This window comes from Podarcis liolepis (assembly GCF_965112155.1).
Source record: "Podarcis liolepis genome assembly, chromosome: 4".
Taxonomy (NCBI): domain Eukaryota; kingdom Metazoa; phylum Chordata; class Lepidosauria; order Squamata; family Lacertidae; genus Podarcis; species Podarcis liolepis.
This window is the reverse complement of record NC_139558.1, coordinates 40,387,029-40,401,552: the sequence shown is the minus strand read 5'-3', so window position 1 is coordinate 40,401,552 and position 14,524 is coordinate 40,387,029. Positions and strand designations below refer to the sequence as shown.

The following is a 14,524-nucleotide window of genomic DNA, read 5'->3' as shown; positions in this document are numbered from 1 at the left end:
TCAGAGAAGCATGAAACCTGTTGGAAAGCAACGTTCCAATCTGCACATTAGTTAAAGAGGTGCAAATCAGGCCAGTTCATATTAGAATTTACAAGCAGTGAATTTCTCAACCATCCCTACTAGCTACCTTTGCCTGTAATAGCATCCAGAAGGCATTCCACCAGTACAGATTTGATTCATTAAGAGGTTAAGATGAGAATCAGCTCTGAGTCTATATGGCTCTGGAATCTCTGGGTAACATTCACACTGGCCTGAATCCCCAAGATCTTGCAATGAAGTTCTTTGTACTAGAATGACATCCAAGCTAGTGAGAAAAGCAATGCTTTGTGACTTAAACATCTATGTTGACAAAACAGGGAAAGACCATTAAATGAAGCTGAAAAGACAAATATATAGTTATTCCAGTGGCTGACAGATTTGACCTTATGTCATATTTTTAACTTTGTGTGTTTAGAGAAGAAGCCAGATAGTTTCTGCACAGCAAGACATGTCCTTTCTGCTCATGACTAATGTCTGTGACCCATCTGTTCAGGGAAAAATATGATTGTAATTCATGGGAATAAAATAGAAAATGTGATATTTCACATAGGCTCATTTGGGTTTAAATAGTAGCAGTTGGGAAAGATTGAGGGCACAAGGAGAAGGGGACGACAGAGGACGAGATGGTTGGACAGTGTTCTCAAAGCTACCAGCATGAGTTTGACCAAACTGCGGGAGGCAGTAGAAGACAGGAGTGCCTGGCGTGCTCTGGTCCATGGGGTCACAAAGAGTCGGACACGACTAAATGACTAAACAACAAAAATAGCAGTAGTATGGGGAGATAACCTGCTACAAACCTATATCATACTCCATATGTATTACTAAAGAGAGATAAAATTGAGAATATTTGTCTAACATACTTGGTTAGATAATTTCTTCCCAATCAACCAGGACAGAAACAAAAGAAGGCTGTTCTGTTTCGTTGGCACATATTGTAACAGCATTCAGTCTTATGAGGCTTTAGTTTCAGTCTTTTAACAAGTTAGAAACTGCAAAGTTAGAAACAGTATTGCAGTTTCAATCTTTCCTATGAACAATATTTCCTGGTTAGTTTTGCCCAGATGCCTCCATCTCAGAGTTTTGTTAAAAGATGTACACTGTGAAATTTAACCGACATGGTTCACTGAAATCTTTATTCAGGGTACAGCAAGGAAAAATTGACTTGAAACTCCCAATTCCCTACAAATTTCCTCTCAGCAATAAGAAAGGCAAACCCCTAGTGTTTTAATAAAGAGTCTGCTGAGGTTTTCGAGACAGAATGACTGCCCAGCAAACCAGAACATCTGCTTGCACTTCTTGCTTTGAAGTCTTTCTATAAGTAATGAAATATTCTTACTGCGCAGCAAAGTTGTTCTGGCTTTGGGAAATCAAGGGGGCATGACATGGTGCTCAGTTTGGGGGATTGGATGCCCTCATCTAGGACATCCAATCCCTGCAGGTCCACTCATGTCAGATTCCTCAGCCAGATCCAGACAACACTGAAGTTGCCACAGTTCATAGGCTGAAACCAATGTTCAATATGTTCACGATCCTCACCCCACCCCCACCAAATCAGCTTTTTTCCACCTTGGGTTCTAGCAGGGTAAATCAGTTTGACACGGTAAAAATGTTTGTTCCTCAGGCAATCACGCAAGCCATGTCTAGACTGAACTATGGAAAGGTATGTCAAATGAGGTGGAAAGAGCTAATATTCACACTGTAATTGTAATCCCCCTTTAGGTGGGATTAAATTTCCACAGTGTGCATCGTTAAATCAGTGCTCAGTATACAGTATTCAATGAAACCAAAAGCACTATTTATGACACTGAAGAAATTCTCCAAAAACAATTGTTTTGGGATAAATGTGGGTCTCTACGCTGCACCAGACTGGAGAAAGCACAGCAACATGGGATAAAACCACCCCATCACCTTCCGCCCTGGCCAATGTAAGCGACAGAACTCACACCTTCTTCCCTAGTGAGGAAGGGGACATTTTGTAGTTCAGCTCAGGTGGTGAAATGTCTTGGGCTGGCCTGTACTAGGAAAGTTAACAAGAACTGAAGACACATTTCCATGGTGAAAGTGCAAGGCTTGTTCTTATTTCACAGTAAATACAAAAGAAAGAAATGCACTTATGGGTCATGCCCCCCTGATTTCCCAAAGCCAGAACAACAAAACAAAGCAACAAATATAAAATAAGTTGAACCTATGCAACTACATGAAGATTGTGGTCATGTTCACCTTCAAGTATCTCTCTCTCCTGCCCCAACCTCAAATTCCCCACTTTACCAGGATTTCTGGTTATTTGTTTATTAAATTTCTAGACCAACTGTCAGAAAAGAAAAGAACATAAAAGAGAAATTTAATGATGCCCCTTGACCAGATTCCTGATAGCAGTCAACAGTTCACAGGATCTTATAGGAAACAAAAAGACATAGTACATTCTGAAAATGTCCCAACTTCCCATCGTTTGAGAAAGGTGTTAGAATCAATCAATCAATTTCACTTACCAGAGCATTCATATCCATTGCCTCTGTAGCCTGGTTTACATTTGCACTTGAAGGATCCTTGAGTATTGAGGCACTCTGCATGGATGTTACACTTAGGTATAGGTGTAGTACATTCATTTGTATCTAGAGGAATAGGTGGTGGGGGGGCAGGCAGGAGAAAACAAATAATTGAAGACAGAGAGAAGTCAGAGATTTAAAACAAATTAAACATTATTTTCATCCCGAGAAAAGCTGCACTTGTTTAATTCCTGCCTGTCATGCAAGCACAGGAACCGTATCAGAAGAAAATGTTGGCAAGCCTCTTTGTAAGTGCTATGGTTAAAGACTGCATTTGTCAATGAATATAAAGAAGGAGGGGATCTTAACAATAAATGAGTATTAATTCAAAAATTCTATTTGAACGAACTGCCCATTTATTGTCTTTCTCTTGTTTACATCACTCTGGGGACTGGCACTAGACCATTAACAGGGATAAGCATTTGGTCAAAAACTAGTAGGCAGGGGGCAGAGAATTCCTAAACAAACTTTTTTTAAAAAAAATTACAAATTTTATTGATTTTTTTAAAAACAAAAATAATTACAAAGCATAAAGTGTTGTCTGCCAGGACAAATGCATGTACAGATGTTAAGTCTTGTATGCAGTCATCCACATGGCATCAAAACAGACTTGGAAACTATTTTTCATTAGAAATTAAGCTCACATCCATGGGGCAAACAAATGTTTAGATTCCCTAGACTTGATAGTTTATTGATGTTATTCTCTGATGAAGCTACAATACAAAGGAATGCTCCATCATTCCTTCCGGTGGCGAGTACCACCAAGCTTGTAGCTAAAACAGGGCCAATGAGAAATAAGGAAGCGATATCATGTTGGAGGAATTCCCAAGGCTTGCAGACGTACAACAATTTTAAAAAAACCAAACCTAAGAAGCCAACACACCCAAAAGTGCCATGAGAATGCACTTTACTGAGTAGCCTCTCAATGTGGAGTGACAGCTGAAAACATAAAACTGGAATATTGGGTGCAGGAATCGGGGAATGGAATGTTCTGCTTAGCAGGAAAGTGTGGTGGGGACTCTGAAGGAAAGTGCTCATTTCATGAGAGAGGATACACTGTAATATTGTGTTACAGGTTCCACGTATCAGTCTAGAAAGAGAATATATAAAGAGAGGTGTTTATTTTAATTTATTTGCCACTAGGTAGTAGAGACTCAATAAAGTTCCAAAAGTGGTCCAAAAGTGGTTTCCAGGGCATTAGTTTATACAAGCACAAGCAAAATTTATACTACAGGTCGAAAATACACCAAAATCAGCCAGGTTTATGAGAAAAGGAAAATCTGTGCATATATGTGCATGTGTACACACACACACAAGAGGAAAACTAGAATCTAATTCTTACCTACACAGTCATATCGGCCACTCACATATTTCAGTTCGTATCCAATTTGACACTTGCAATAGTAACTTCCAAATGTGTTGACACATCTGCGGTTGAAAGAGCAAACAGCTTTCCCACTGGAGCACTCATTAATATCTAAGATATTAAAATGAAATCTGATAAGGTCAAGGAAAAGGTATCAGGATAAACGTGGTTAAACAAACCCTTAACGGTCACATCTGCGAATAAAATGACTAATGCTGAAATGATATGTCCCATACTAGAGAGATGCAAAATCCATCTCTGGAATCCAGCTTGACTTTTGCTTATCCTAATTAAAGCCTACCAATTTCTGATGAAATCCACCTAGTCCTTCTGCATAGTTGCCATCCATAATATGTCCCCTGATGCTCCACCTGTATGCATGCCACTCTAAGCCATACATAGTTAGACACCAGGGTAAGCATGAGGATTTCAACAAGTCCTCACCTGTCCCCAAGACCCATTTTTTGTTCCAAATTCTGTCTTAGATGGAAGTCAGCAAAAACCCTAAATTATTGCCTAAGATCTCTGAACCTCTTTCTTAGGCTGTGTAAATAATGTTAGGTATTACCCGGCCAGCTGGTTAGGATTGATTTCTGGAAAGTCAATTAGTAGTTAAGTCTCAGAGCTGACACAAGATCACATACCAAGAAAAACACATGTCCACTGTTCTAATACCCAGGCTATGATGTGAAGGCACGCAATAGCATAGCAACTTTGTTGAAGCTAAGCAAGTTTGGCCCATACCTGGGAACCCCACTGTATGCCTCCTTCAGTTCCATCAAAGAAGAAAGGTGGGCTATACATATAATAAATAAATATCCAACAGGTGCATGCCTATTTTATTACAGGACCTGAACTCTCAGCAAAATTCATTGATCTCACTGATTTATGCAGCAAATGTTCAAAGCTTTCTAGTCCCTAGTAAATTTAGGTTATGTATTAAATTCTTATCCTATGCTTCATTCAAGTTTCTTAGAACAGAAGTGTTTGGGACCCTGACAAGTCCTTCCCCCCTTCTATTTTACTCTCATCCCTCTTCCTTTCCAGGCTTGAAAGAACTACCCTCTTTTCCTTGTCTCAAGACAGAAACAGCTTGTATCAGTGCTTGAACGGGCACACAAAAAGTACAAAGCAATTTACACTCTGTTCACATGGATGCCTGGCTAGAATTCCCGCCTTCTATAAATGCATGCATTATGAATAAACGATTGCCATATACAGCAGAGAGTTACAAACCTCAGATGTCTATAATTATTTTAAAGTGCAGTCCTTAATTTGGAATCATCAACTCCCAACCAGATAGGATTATTTTTCTTGCTCCAAGTATAGTGAAGTATTTTATAAATAAAGAAAATGCAAACATAAACAGCTAACATGAGTGCATGAGAAACTTGGCTGTTAGATTTCAACTGTGTTTCCTGATTTTATGCTGTGGACAAAAGCCTCAAATAAACATTAATTAAACAATGGGAGGATGGCAGGGGCAGTAATAATCCCATTTATACAGACAAATTTGGGAGAAGAGGAGCAGTGTTTCCTTCCGTGGCATGTTTCTTGTTTAACAGCTGAGCCAAGAATCCATAAGGGTTCATTCTATAGTGCCTAAAAATACCCTCATGTCATGAAATCCATGACAAAAGTAGCAGGCTTTTGCAGAGATATGCTTCCAGTTTGATGTGTTTAATGAATAGGCTGCTTGAAAGGTTATGAATGACTGTAATCACAGCTAAAAGTTCATTTCCTGTGCTTGTCAAGATTCACCTAGGTTCTAAAATATCCCTAGAGCCCATTGGGACGAGGAAGTATCCCCTTTCCAAAAGAATAAAACCTCCAAACCATTTCTCCCAGGGCTTCTCACATAGCTGCAGTTGGAGAGTGGATATATCAGATGTCTAAAAACATGAAGAAAAACTTGTTTTTAGGGACTTTCAAAAACCCACCAAACTCTGCAGGCAGTTCCAGACCACCTGTTTATTCATCACGATTTGTTTGTGTGAAAGTCAGATGGTGCTGCTTCAAAGCTCACCTGCAAGAGTGGGGACAGATAAGGACCTGCCCCACCAAGCCAAAAAGTTTACTCGCTCTTGCTCTAAAAGTATAGCCATTCTATAGTGTTCAGCAAGCACAGGCCGGATTCTTGGAATGGTTGTGCTAATGACAGCAAGAGCATAAATGGATGCTGATGTACCTATGCATGTTTTTCCATTTGACGCTAACTGAAGTCCGCTCGATGGACACAAGCATCGCACATCATCTTTCACTTCTTCACATCCATATTGACAATTCACCATGGCGCAGCTCCTGGAATCTTGGAAAACATGTTACTTGACAAAGCCATAGGTAAAACTGCGTAAGAGGATTTGTTTCATTAACAGATGATAATGATCTTAAAATCTCTTCCCTAATAGCATTAATGCACCGGCATGCAAAGAAGAAGAAGGAGGAACATGAGCACATACCTTAGCTATTTGGCTACTGCTATTCCTACTGCCAAATAGATACAAGCCTCTGATTTAAAAAGTGGTTTGTCTCTTTGGCAGTGGGAACCGCTGTGGCAAAACCATACCGCCAGTTTTAAAAACAGCTAAATGGGTTGCTGTTCCATTTCACAGGGCATAGTTCAACGTAATACTAGCTATCTGTGGATCTCTAAATTGGTTGGGACCTGCATGCCTGAAGGACCATGTCTACCACATGAGACTGCATGAACCTTCAGTTCTTCATCGTATGTCCCAGGTTAGGCACCTGAGCTTAGGCAGGTGGTGACTGGTGAGAGGGCCTTTTCAGTTGTGGCACCTGTAATGTAAATAGGCCTTTTCTTGGTAAGCTTGCCTAATGCTGATCTTGTTTAAATTTTACCCAAGCATTCCAGCATCTCGGCATACGGCCTACTCCCCACCACCACCACCACCAACTCGTAACAGTATAAATTGACCAGCTGCTTCATACTATGAGGCACAGGTTATTTCATGATTAGTTACAATATGGGCTTGACTCCCATCTCACGTGCTGCATCTTGTGTAATATCCGTCACTTACTTGCGCATGTGCCGTCGGGCATGAGCATGTACCCATTGAGACAATAGCACTTGTAGCTGCCATGCGTGTTCATACATCTGTGCTCGCAAGGACGTGGCTTCAATCCGCATTCGTTGATATCTGCAGAAATAATTGGGGGTGGGAATGAGTTTGTAGATCTTTGGAAGAAAACAAAATAGCTTGCTGCAGTTGCTATTTTACGGCTTAAATTCCCATATGGAGAAAATGTCTCCAGGATTCGAGCGAGCCAGATTCTTGAAAGAAAGAATTCAGGAGACCATCTGCTGGGCTGTGTGCTAGGAGCGCTAGCAGGAAGTTCCCACCACACCTGACAGAATCTGGGGAAGTGTCTTACACCAAGAGATAGATTGTACTGGGAAGGGAGGAAAGAAAACAGCTGCTACACTGTTGTGTATATGCTGAATGGCCACGTAGTCTTGTCTCCACAGCTCAGAGGTTCTCAGTTAGGTATGGTAAATATCTGTACAGTGGTACCTCGGGTTGCATACGCTTCAGGTTACATACGCTTCAGGTTACAGACTCCGCTAACCCAAAAATATTACCTCGGGCTAAGAACTTTACTTCAGGATGAGAACAGAAATTGCGCGGCAGCAGCAGGAGGCCCCATTAGCTAAAGTGGTGCTTCAGGTTAAAAACAGTTTCAGGTTAAGAACGGACCTCCGGAACGAATTAAGTACGTAACCAGAGGTACCACTGTAACTGAAAACAAGAAATGTAAATTTCTTTTACAAGTTAGTTCGTTTACCTGGCTGTGGCTGGATGATTTATTAAGCCATTGTAAATCAATGATTTAAAGCCAAGCTTGAAGCATCAATTTTATATCATTGATCTAAATCAACTTTTCTGTTTTGAAGTTTATATACTTCCTGAATAGGCAGGAATACTGCCTTGCTACTAGAACAATGAAAATGCTTATCGTCTGCTTTCCAGTGGCCTTTACTATTGATCTTAACCAGTCAGTTATATTTCCTCATGGATTTCTTTTATGTAGAAAAGCAGTCTTTAATTCAATCTGATGGACACATTGACAGGATTCAATTTTCAGAGATTACAAATGTGGGTATGCTTTTATTTGTTTTCCTTTCGTGTTTTGTTTTTTTAAAAACAGAGAGAATTTTTTAAAAAATGTTTTTTAAATCTGTAACGAGAAACTGGTATGAAGAAATGCCAGCTTGCGAGTTTTAAATACTTTGTTTTAACCATCTGGCAAATTTGGAGGTCTAGGTTCACTCCTAAGCAAATTTTCATAACCTGAAAATAAAGCTTGGCAAAGCAGAAAAGTCCTAATGAGGGTAGCTGGCATTCATGGTGCCACCACTACATTTGAAACAATGCCAGCTCATGCCAGCCAGGGTGGAATGTAGCGCCAAAGGCAGTTTCCATTTTTTGCTGTGTGCCAGCTCCAGGTTGGTGTAGCTGCAGAGCCTGAGAATTGAACCCATGGGACTTTGGATAGAAAGCCACCTTCATCCTGCCACTCTTTGTTTCAGGGCTGTACGCACCAAACTCCTGGCAGGAGAACTCCCAGGCCAAGTGTTTAGCCTCTGTTATGACATGGCCCAGCTGCATTCATCACACCTCTCTGCTTCCAGAGACTAGTGGAGAGGAATCAACATGCCTTCCTAACCCACATCCCCTAAGCCTTCTTGAAGTTGAGGAGCTATTTTGACTTTCTACTTGGATGATGGAGGATATTTGCTAGTCCCTGTACTACCACCCATAGCAGAATCCACCTTCAGGCTGAAAAAGTTTCCCCAAGACAGACAAAATAACTCAGCATTGTTTTACATGTATTGCCCTTGCAATACATGCAGCCTCTGCAAAACCACCACACAGCTCTGGCAACTGATGGCACTTATGTGTAGCCTCTACATTAGAGTGGACAGACACTTTGGATAAGATAACTTTTGAGTGTTATTTCCACTGTAGAAAGTTCTGAGATGGCAAAACACAGCCTCTACATATTGACTGGAAGATTTAAATAGCTCTTACCCTAGGGAAACTGGAGAGGAAAGAAAAGAGCGAGGACAATTTGGCTGTGCACACACCAGGGTGTTAATGCACATGTGTGTAGCATGGATCCATGCTTTGACCACCCCCCCAGCGTGTTCCATTTAAATCTGTCTCAGTGTTTCCTGTCCATACTAGTGGGTGGTGTTTTATGGGGTGTATCATGCTGAGTGACATTGTCCTCTCCCCTCAAGCTACTAATTCTGTGGCCTCCAGAAGTTGTGGAAACCTGAGCTCCATTGGGGGTACACACACAGGTATTTGCTTACCTGTGAGTGCGCACCTTTTGTTTGAAAGAACTGTTTTGTCTGTGGAATAACACAGTAATAAAGTTTCACCAGGGCTAATGTTTCACAGTGGGCAAAACAGCAGCAGCATCTTTTTCCAAATTACACACTCACGCAAAATAGCAGCTTCAAAAATAAATATATATTTGTGTGTCCCACCCAGCACCACCAGGTAGAGAACCGGCAACCCACAAAGGAGTGTCTTGCCAGGGGAAGAATGGCTGGCAGGCAAAGACACAAAGTGCCTCCATTTTCCATAGCCTTGCTCCCTCCCAACACGGAAAGCTGTGGTGTGGCTCAGAAGAACATGAGCTGCACATTTCACACACAAATACAAAACGGACAAGGCAGGACAGGGAGAGCGATTTGGGAGAAAGGGATTTGCAGACAGTATTTTTGTTCCCCTTCCCCATCTGCTGTACCTGCACGAGCCAATTTTATTTTTAATACAGCTGTTTTGCAGAAGAGCAGTTCAACAGAAAACAGCTGTTTTAACTTTTTTCTCTCTCTTTCCACTGCCAAGGAACCTTCAGCAACAACCAACAGTAATAGGCATGTGACACCCTTTCCTTTGTGCTGATGGAGACAAAATGGATAGGTAGAGCTCAAGCAATGAGCAAGTGGAAACAAAGGGTTAGGGTTAAAGGTAAAGGGACCCCTGACCATTAGGTCCAGTCGTGACCGACTGGGGTTGTGACGCTCATCTCACCTTATTGGCCGAGGGAGCCAGTGTACAGCTTCTGGGTCATGTGGGCAGCATGACTAAACCGCTTCTGGCGAACCAGAGCAGTGCACGGAAACGCCGTTTACTTTCCTGCCGGAGCGGTACCTATTTATCTACTTGAACTTTGACATGCTTTCGAAGTGCTAGGTTGGCAGGAGCAGGGACCAAGCAACGGGAGCTTCCCGCATCGCGGGTTAGGGTTAGCACCCAGAAAAAAAAAATCACCACGTATGTTGAAAAGTCACACCCACACAATTCACTTCTGTGTACCCACACTCATTAGAACCACCCCCACCCCCCGCTTAAGCACGGATCAGAAACATCTGAATTAATTGACTGGAAATGTTAAGCTGTGGACAAAGATGAGGACAAAGCAAAAACATGCACCTATGGGATGCCCTGAATCCAGTTTAAACTGCCGTGTGTGCACACATGCATTGCCTAGTGTAAAAATCCATTGCAGCTAATGGGAGGCACATATAGCAGACACTGAGCTCGTTCATGTTCGCTCCACATTTCTAGGTATAGGTCCTGAATTGCCGTTTGCTCCAATTCAGCAGTCTAGCCAAGGTTAGTCACATGCTCATATTTCTCTCATCCAAATAAATGAAACTTAGAAGCCAAACTTTATGATATATTCAAGACCTATGATCAGACCTCTTGACATCCTTTCCTTTGATGAAAAGGAGATGAAGAAGATTGGAGCCATGGCACTGGGGGCATCTGGGCATTTGTGTGTCACTTTAACTGGTGCACAGAGCAGGGGATACACACAGATATACATATTACAGTGGTACCTCGGGTTAAGTACTTAATTCGTTCCGGAGGTCCGTTCTTAACCTGAAACTGTTCTTAACCTGAAGCACCACTTTAGCTAATGGGGCCTCCTGCTGCCACCGGAGCACAATTTCTGTTCTCATCCTGAAGCAAAGTTCTTAAACTGAGGTACTATTTCTGGGTTAGCAGAGTCTGTAACCTGAAGCGTCTGTAACCTGAGGTACCACTGTATAAATTTCTCCCCCTACTTCACTTTGAATACCAGCTTCAGTCAAGGGGTGACTTTAATCATGGAAACAGTGCAAAAGGCAAGTACAAAAGGCAGGCGCAGAGGGCGGCCATTTTTCCACAGCTGCTGTACTGATCCAAAAGTCACACTTCCTCCAGCAGCTGCTTTTAAGCACAAGAAAAAAAGACAAGGGGAGATTTGGCTCTTCTGCTTATGCTGTCACTTCTTTGCCTACTGCCCGATAGTAAAACATGTAAACTTCATCAGGAAAAAACTAGCATACACCCTTCATGGGACACTGCAGTCATGCAGCTCCTGTAAAGTCAGAGTTCCTCTGAGCAGGCCTTCCGTTCCAGTCCAGCTTTAATGACATCAGCCTCTGTTCCCTTATTCATGCGGCCTTGCAAGCCAGAGCACAGCTTCTCCTAGCCCACGGAGAATGCATAGCTCAATACAGTAGTGGGGTGCCAGAAGTGGTGTTAGCTTGAGTTGATTCCAAGATTCCTTAGCCTATAAGTTGTATTTCTTACACTTAGAAAGAGGCACCAGATGTTCTTATAAGAACACAATGTGCCTATTGTAGCTGCAGGAACCCAAATCACTGCAACTTCATACTCAAATTAAAGGTGTGTGTGTGTGTGTGTGTGTGTGTGTGTGTGTGTGTGTGTGTGTATTGGGATGGGAGGAGGTCTTTGATCTAAATATAATAGAAATAACCATTTGACGTTTCAAAGGGTCTCCCCGAAATGCAGGGATGCGCATCTCCTGAAGAATGTACATGCTGCTGCTGGAGAATAAAGGCTGCAACAAGAAAAATGATAAATTGTACATACCTTGGCTGCAGGTTTTGCCTGTGAATCCAGGAAAGCATTTACATTTGTTTGGCATCATACATTCACCATATTTGCACCCGTGTTCACAAGTAGCTGTAGAAGGAGGAGCAGAGAAATAGGAAGTGAAAACGCAGAAGAAAAATAGGCCAACTGGTATATTCTTCAGTATTATTATTATTTTGAAAACAGTGATAATAAGAAAAGGAATTAAGAAGACCAGCAGCAGAGTTTGTCTAATTCCTTGGTCTGAAAAATGTCCACATGTATTTAGAATTTGGGTAAGCTTTTAAAAAACAACAACCAAGTACTTTGTACTTTAGCAAATCAAACCAACAGAAACTTGTAATTGTGTTATATATGATGTGTTCTTTGTAACATAACATTGCCTTACCCCTACTTCTTTTCTTTCCTGTTTACTATGGAATTTAATAAATGTTCTCCAGAAAATGTTTATTTCAACGTAACGTTGCTGATTTGATTTTGTTTCCAATCATTGCCAGATTTGCTTCAGGTTACTGTAGATCCAAATTCTTTCTGGAGTGACTTAATTTCCCCTGGAAATTATAGTGAGAGCTCAGGAGGAATAAAGAGGCTCACATTTGGACCTGAACACTTTTCCATATCAGAATCTAATATACCACCCAAGCATCACAATGCCTGCTTGCCAAAAACCCTACTTTCTGAGAGTTTACAGCTATCTCTCTGCACAACTGAAGTCTTTTTTTTTACTTTTATTAGATTTTCTTCCTATAGGGTATGACTGGGTATGACTAACAGCAAAGTTAATGATGGCTTCCAATATCTCCCCCCCCCCCCAAAAAAAAACCCCATGCCAATCTGAAATTCAATTAATCTGGTGCTTCAGCGGTGGTCTAGTGAAGTATTAGGCATTACATATACAATACACATTCAGATCAACTGGTGACCATGAGCAGTTTTTACTCTTACCTGTACTCAGTGCCTTTTTTCTAGAAAAACAGGTGCCGGTACTCATCATGAAGTTGTTATAGCAAGTGCCACACTTTTTAACAACAACAAAAAGAGGTGCCAGTATTTGTATGTCTTTTATTACTAAACTCATTCATTGCACATTGCCCAAAAAGTGGAAATTCATCACCAGAAAAGGGAGGGCACAGATATTTGCATATAACCTGCATGTGCTAATGTATATTTATGTCTGTAAATGTATAAATAATTACTGTAATTTTAGTAGCAACTACTCCAGCAGGCTGCTTCGGTGGGAGAGGCGAGAAGCAGGGCTCATTCCATCAGCTCTGCTGAAAGACTCCATCCAGGGCCTCCTGTCCCTGAACTGTGGACTGTTGCCATGCCAAGTACTACTGTTTTGACTTTAATGACTGGCACCTGAGTTTTTTCCCCTCTCCCTCTCCCTCCACACCCCTTTTCACTGGGTGTTGTCTCTTTTAGACTGTTAAGCTTGTAGGCAGAGCCTATCTTGTTTTAACTCAGGGAACTTTAGCTGTTTTTGGACTGCAACTCCCATCATCTCTAGCTAGCAGGACCAGTGGTCAGGGATGATAGGAACTGTAGTTCAAAAATAGCTGGAGTCCCCAAGTTTGGGAAACCTTGTTTAACTGATTGTGTGTAAGCTGCTCTGGTACACATGCTTTAAATAAATAATTGACTTGGAAAAGAAATAAGTAAGCACAGAAACCTGGGATCAGGTGACCTTTTCAGACTGCCACCCAGGTGATGTTATAATGGGTTAAATTAGTCCTTCAAATAAAGGGTGCCTTCCAACTGAGGACTGTCGTTCTATGCAAATACTTCCATGTGGACCCCATGACTGGCAGCTTCACACTCCTCCTAAGCTGACTGCATGAGGCAGGGGCCACCTGGCTTTTGAGCAAATCCCCAAATATGAAGTAGAGGTGGGATGATGAACTGGCTCTGAACTGCTAGAAATTCATGCAGCTAATCCATCCACAAAAAGAGTAGGGACAGGCACGTTTGAAGCACTTGCCTCAACTCTTTCAATGTCCAGCTCCCCACCCTGCAAAAAACTCCAGTCCCATGCTGCAGTTTCTCCCATAACATGCTCACATGGCCAGTGACACTTCTGCAGTCAAGGTTAAGTAAAATATGCACCATATTTCTATATTTCCTACCCATATATTTAAATCTATAAGGCTTTTTTTTTGTCACAGAGTTTAGGTTTCCACTCCACAGTATTTGCGTCTTCTACATGTAGAATTTAGTTTGTTTTTTTAGCTGAATCGTAGAAGTCCTTGGCTACTGTTCAGAACTTTCCAAATTTAACATGACTGAATTTCAGAGTCTCCCAAAATGGTATTCTAAAATCTATTAGAAATCAATATCTGGCAATTGAAACCATCATTTGTTCCAAATGGTTTAATGAAAAAGGTGTTTATTATAAAAATCCTGACCAAAAGTAGTCTAATGAAAGGAACAGTGTAATAAAGAAAAAACAATAGTCGTAGCTTGGTTCTCAAATGTAATCCATTTTGGAAGTCTGTTCGACTTCCAGAAACGTTCAAAAACCAAGGTGCGACTTCTGATTGGCTGCAGGAGCTTCCTGCACTAAATCGTAAGCCACAGAAGCCACGTTGAATGTTCGGGTTCCAAAGAACGTTCGAAAACCGGAATACTTAGTTCTGGGTTTTCGGCGTTTG

At 41.5% G+C, this 14,524-nt stretch overlaps 1 protein-coding gene across 2 annotated transcripts in view; it reads right to left on the bottom strand.

Moving 5' to 3' along the window:
• Positions 1-14,524, bottom strand: part of EGFL6 (EGF like domain multiple 6) — a 46,217-nt gene that overhangs the window by 12,696 nt on the left and 18,997 nt on the right. For both annotated transcript variants that reach the window (XM_083500652.1, XM_083500651.1), the window contains 5 exons: positions 11,871-11,963; positions 6,990-7,109; positions 6,140-6,259; positions 3,928-4,062; positions 2,529-2,651 (listed from right to left, as the gene is read on the bottom strand). In XM_083500652.1, the coding sequence (XP_083356778.1) occupies positions 2,529-2,651; positions 3,928-4,062; positions 6,140-6,259; positions 6,990-7,109; positions 11,871-11,963 (591 nt within the window). The remainder of the gene's footprint in view (positions 1-2,528; positions 2,652-3,927; positions 4,063-6,139; positions 6,260-6,989; positions 7,110-11,870; positions 11,964-14,524) is intronic.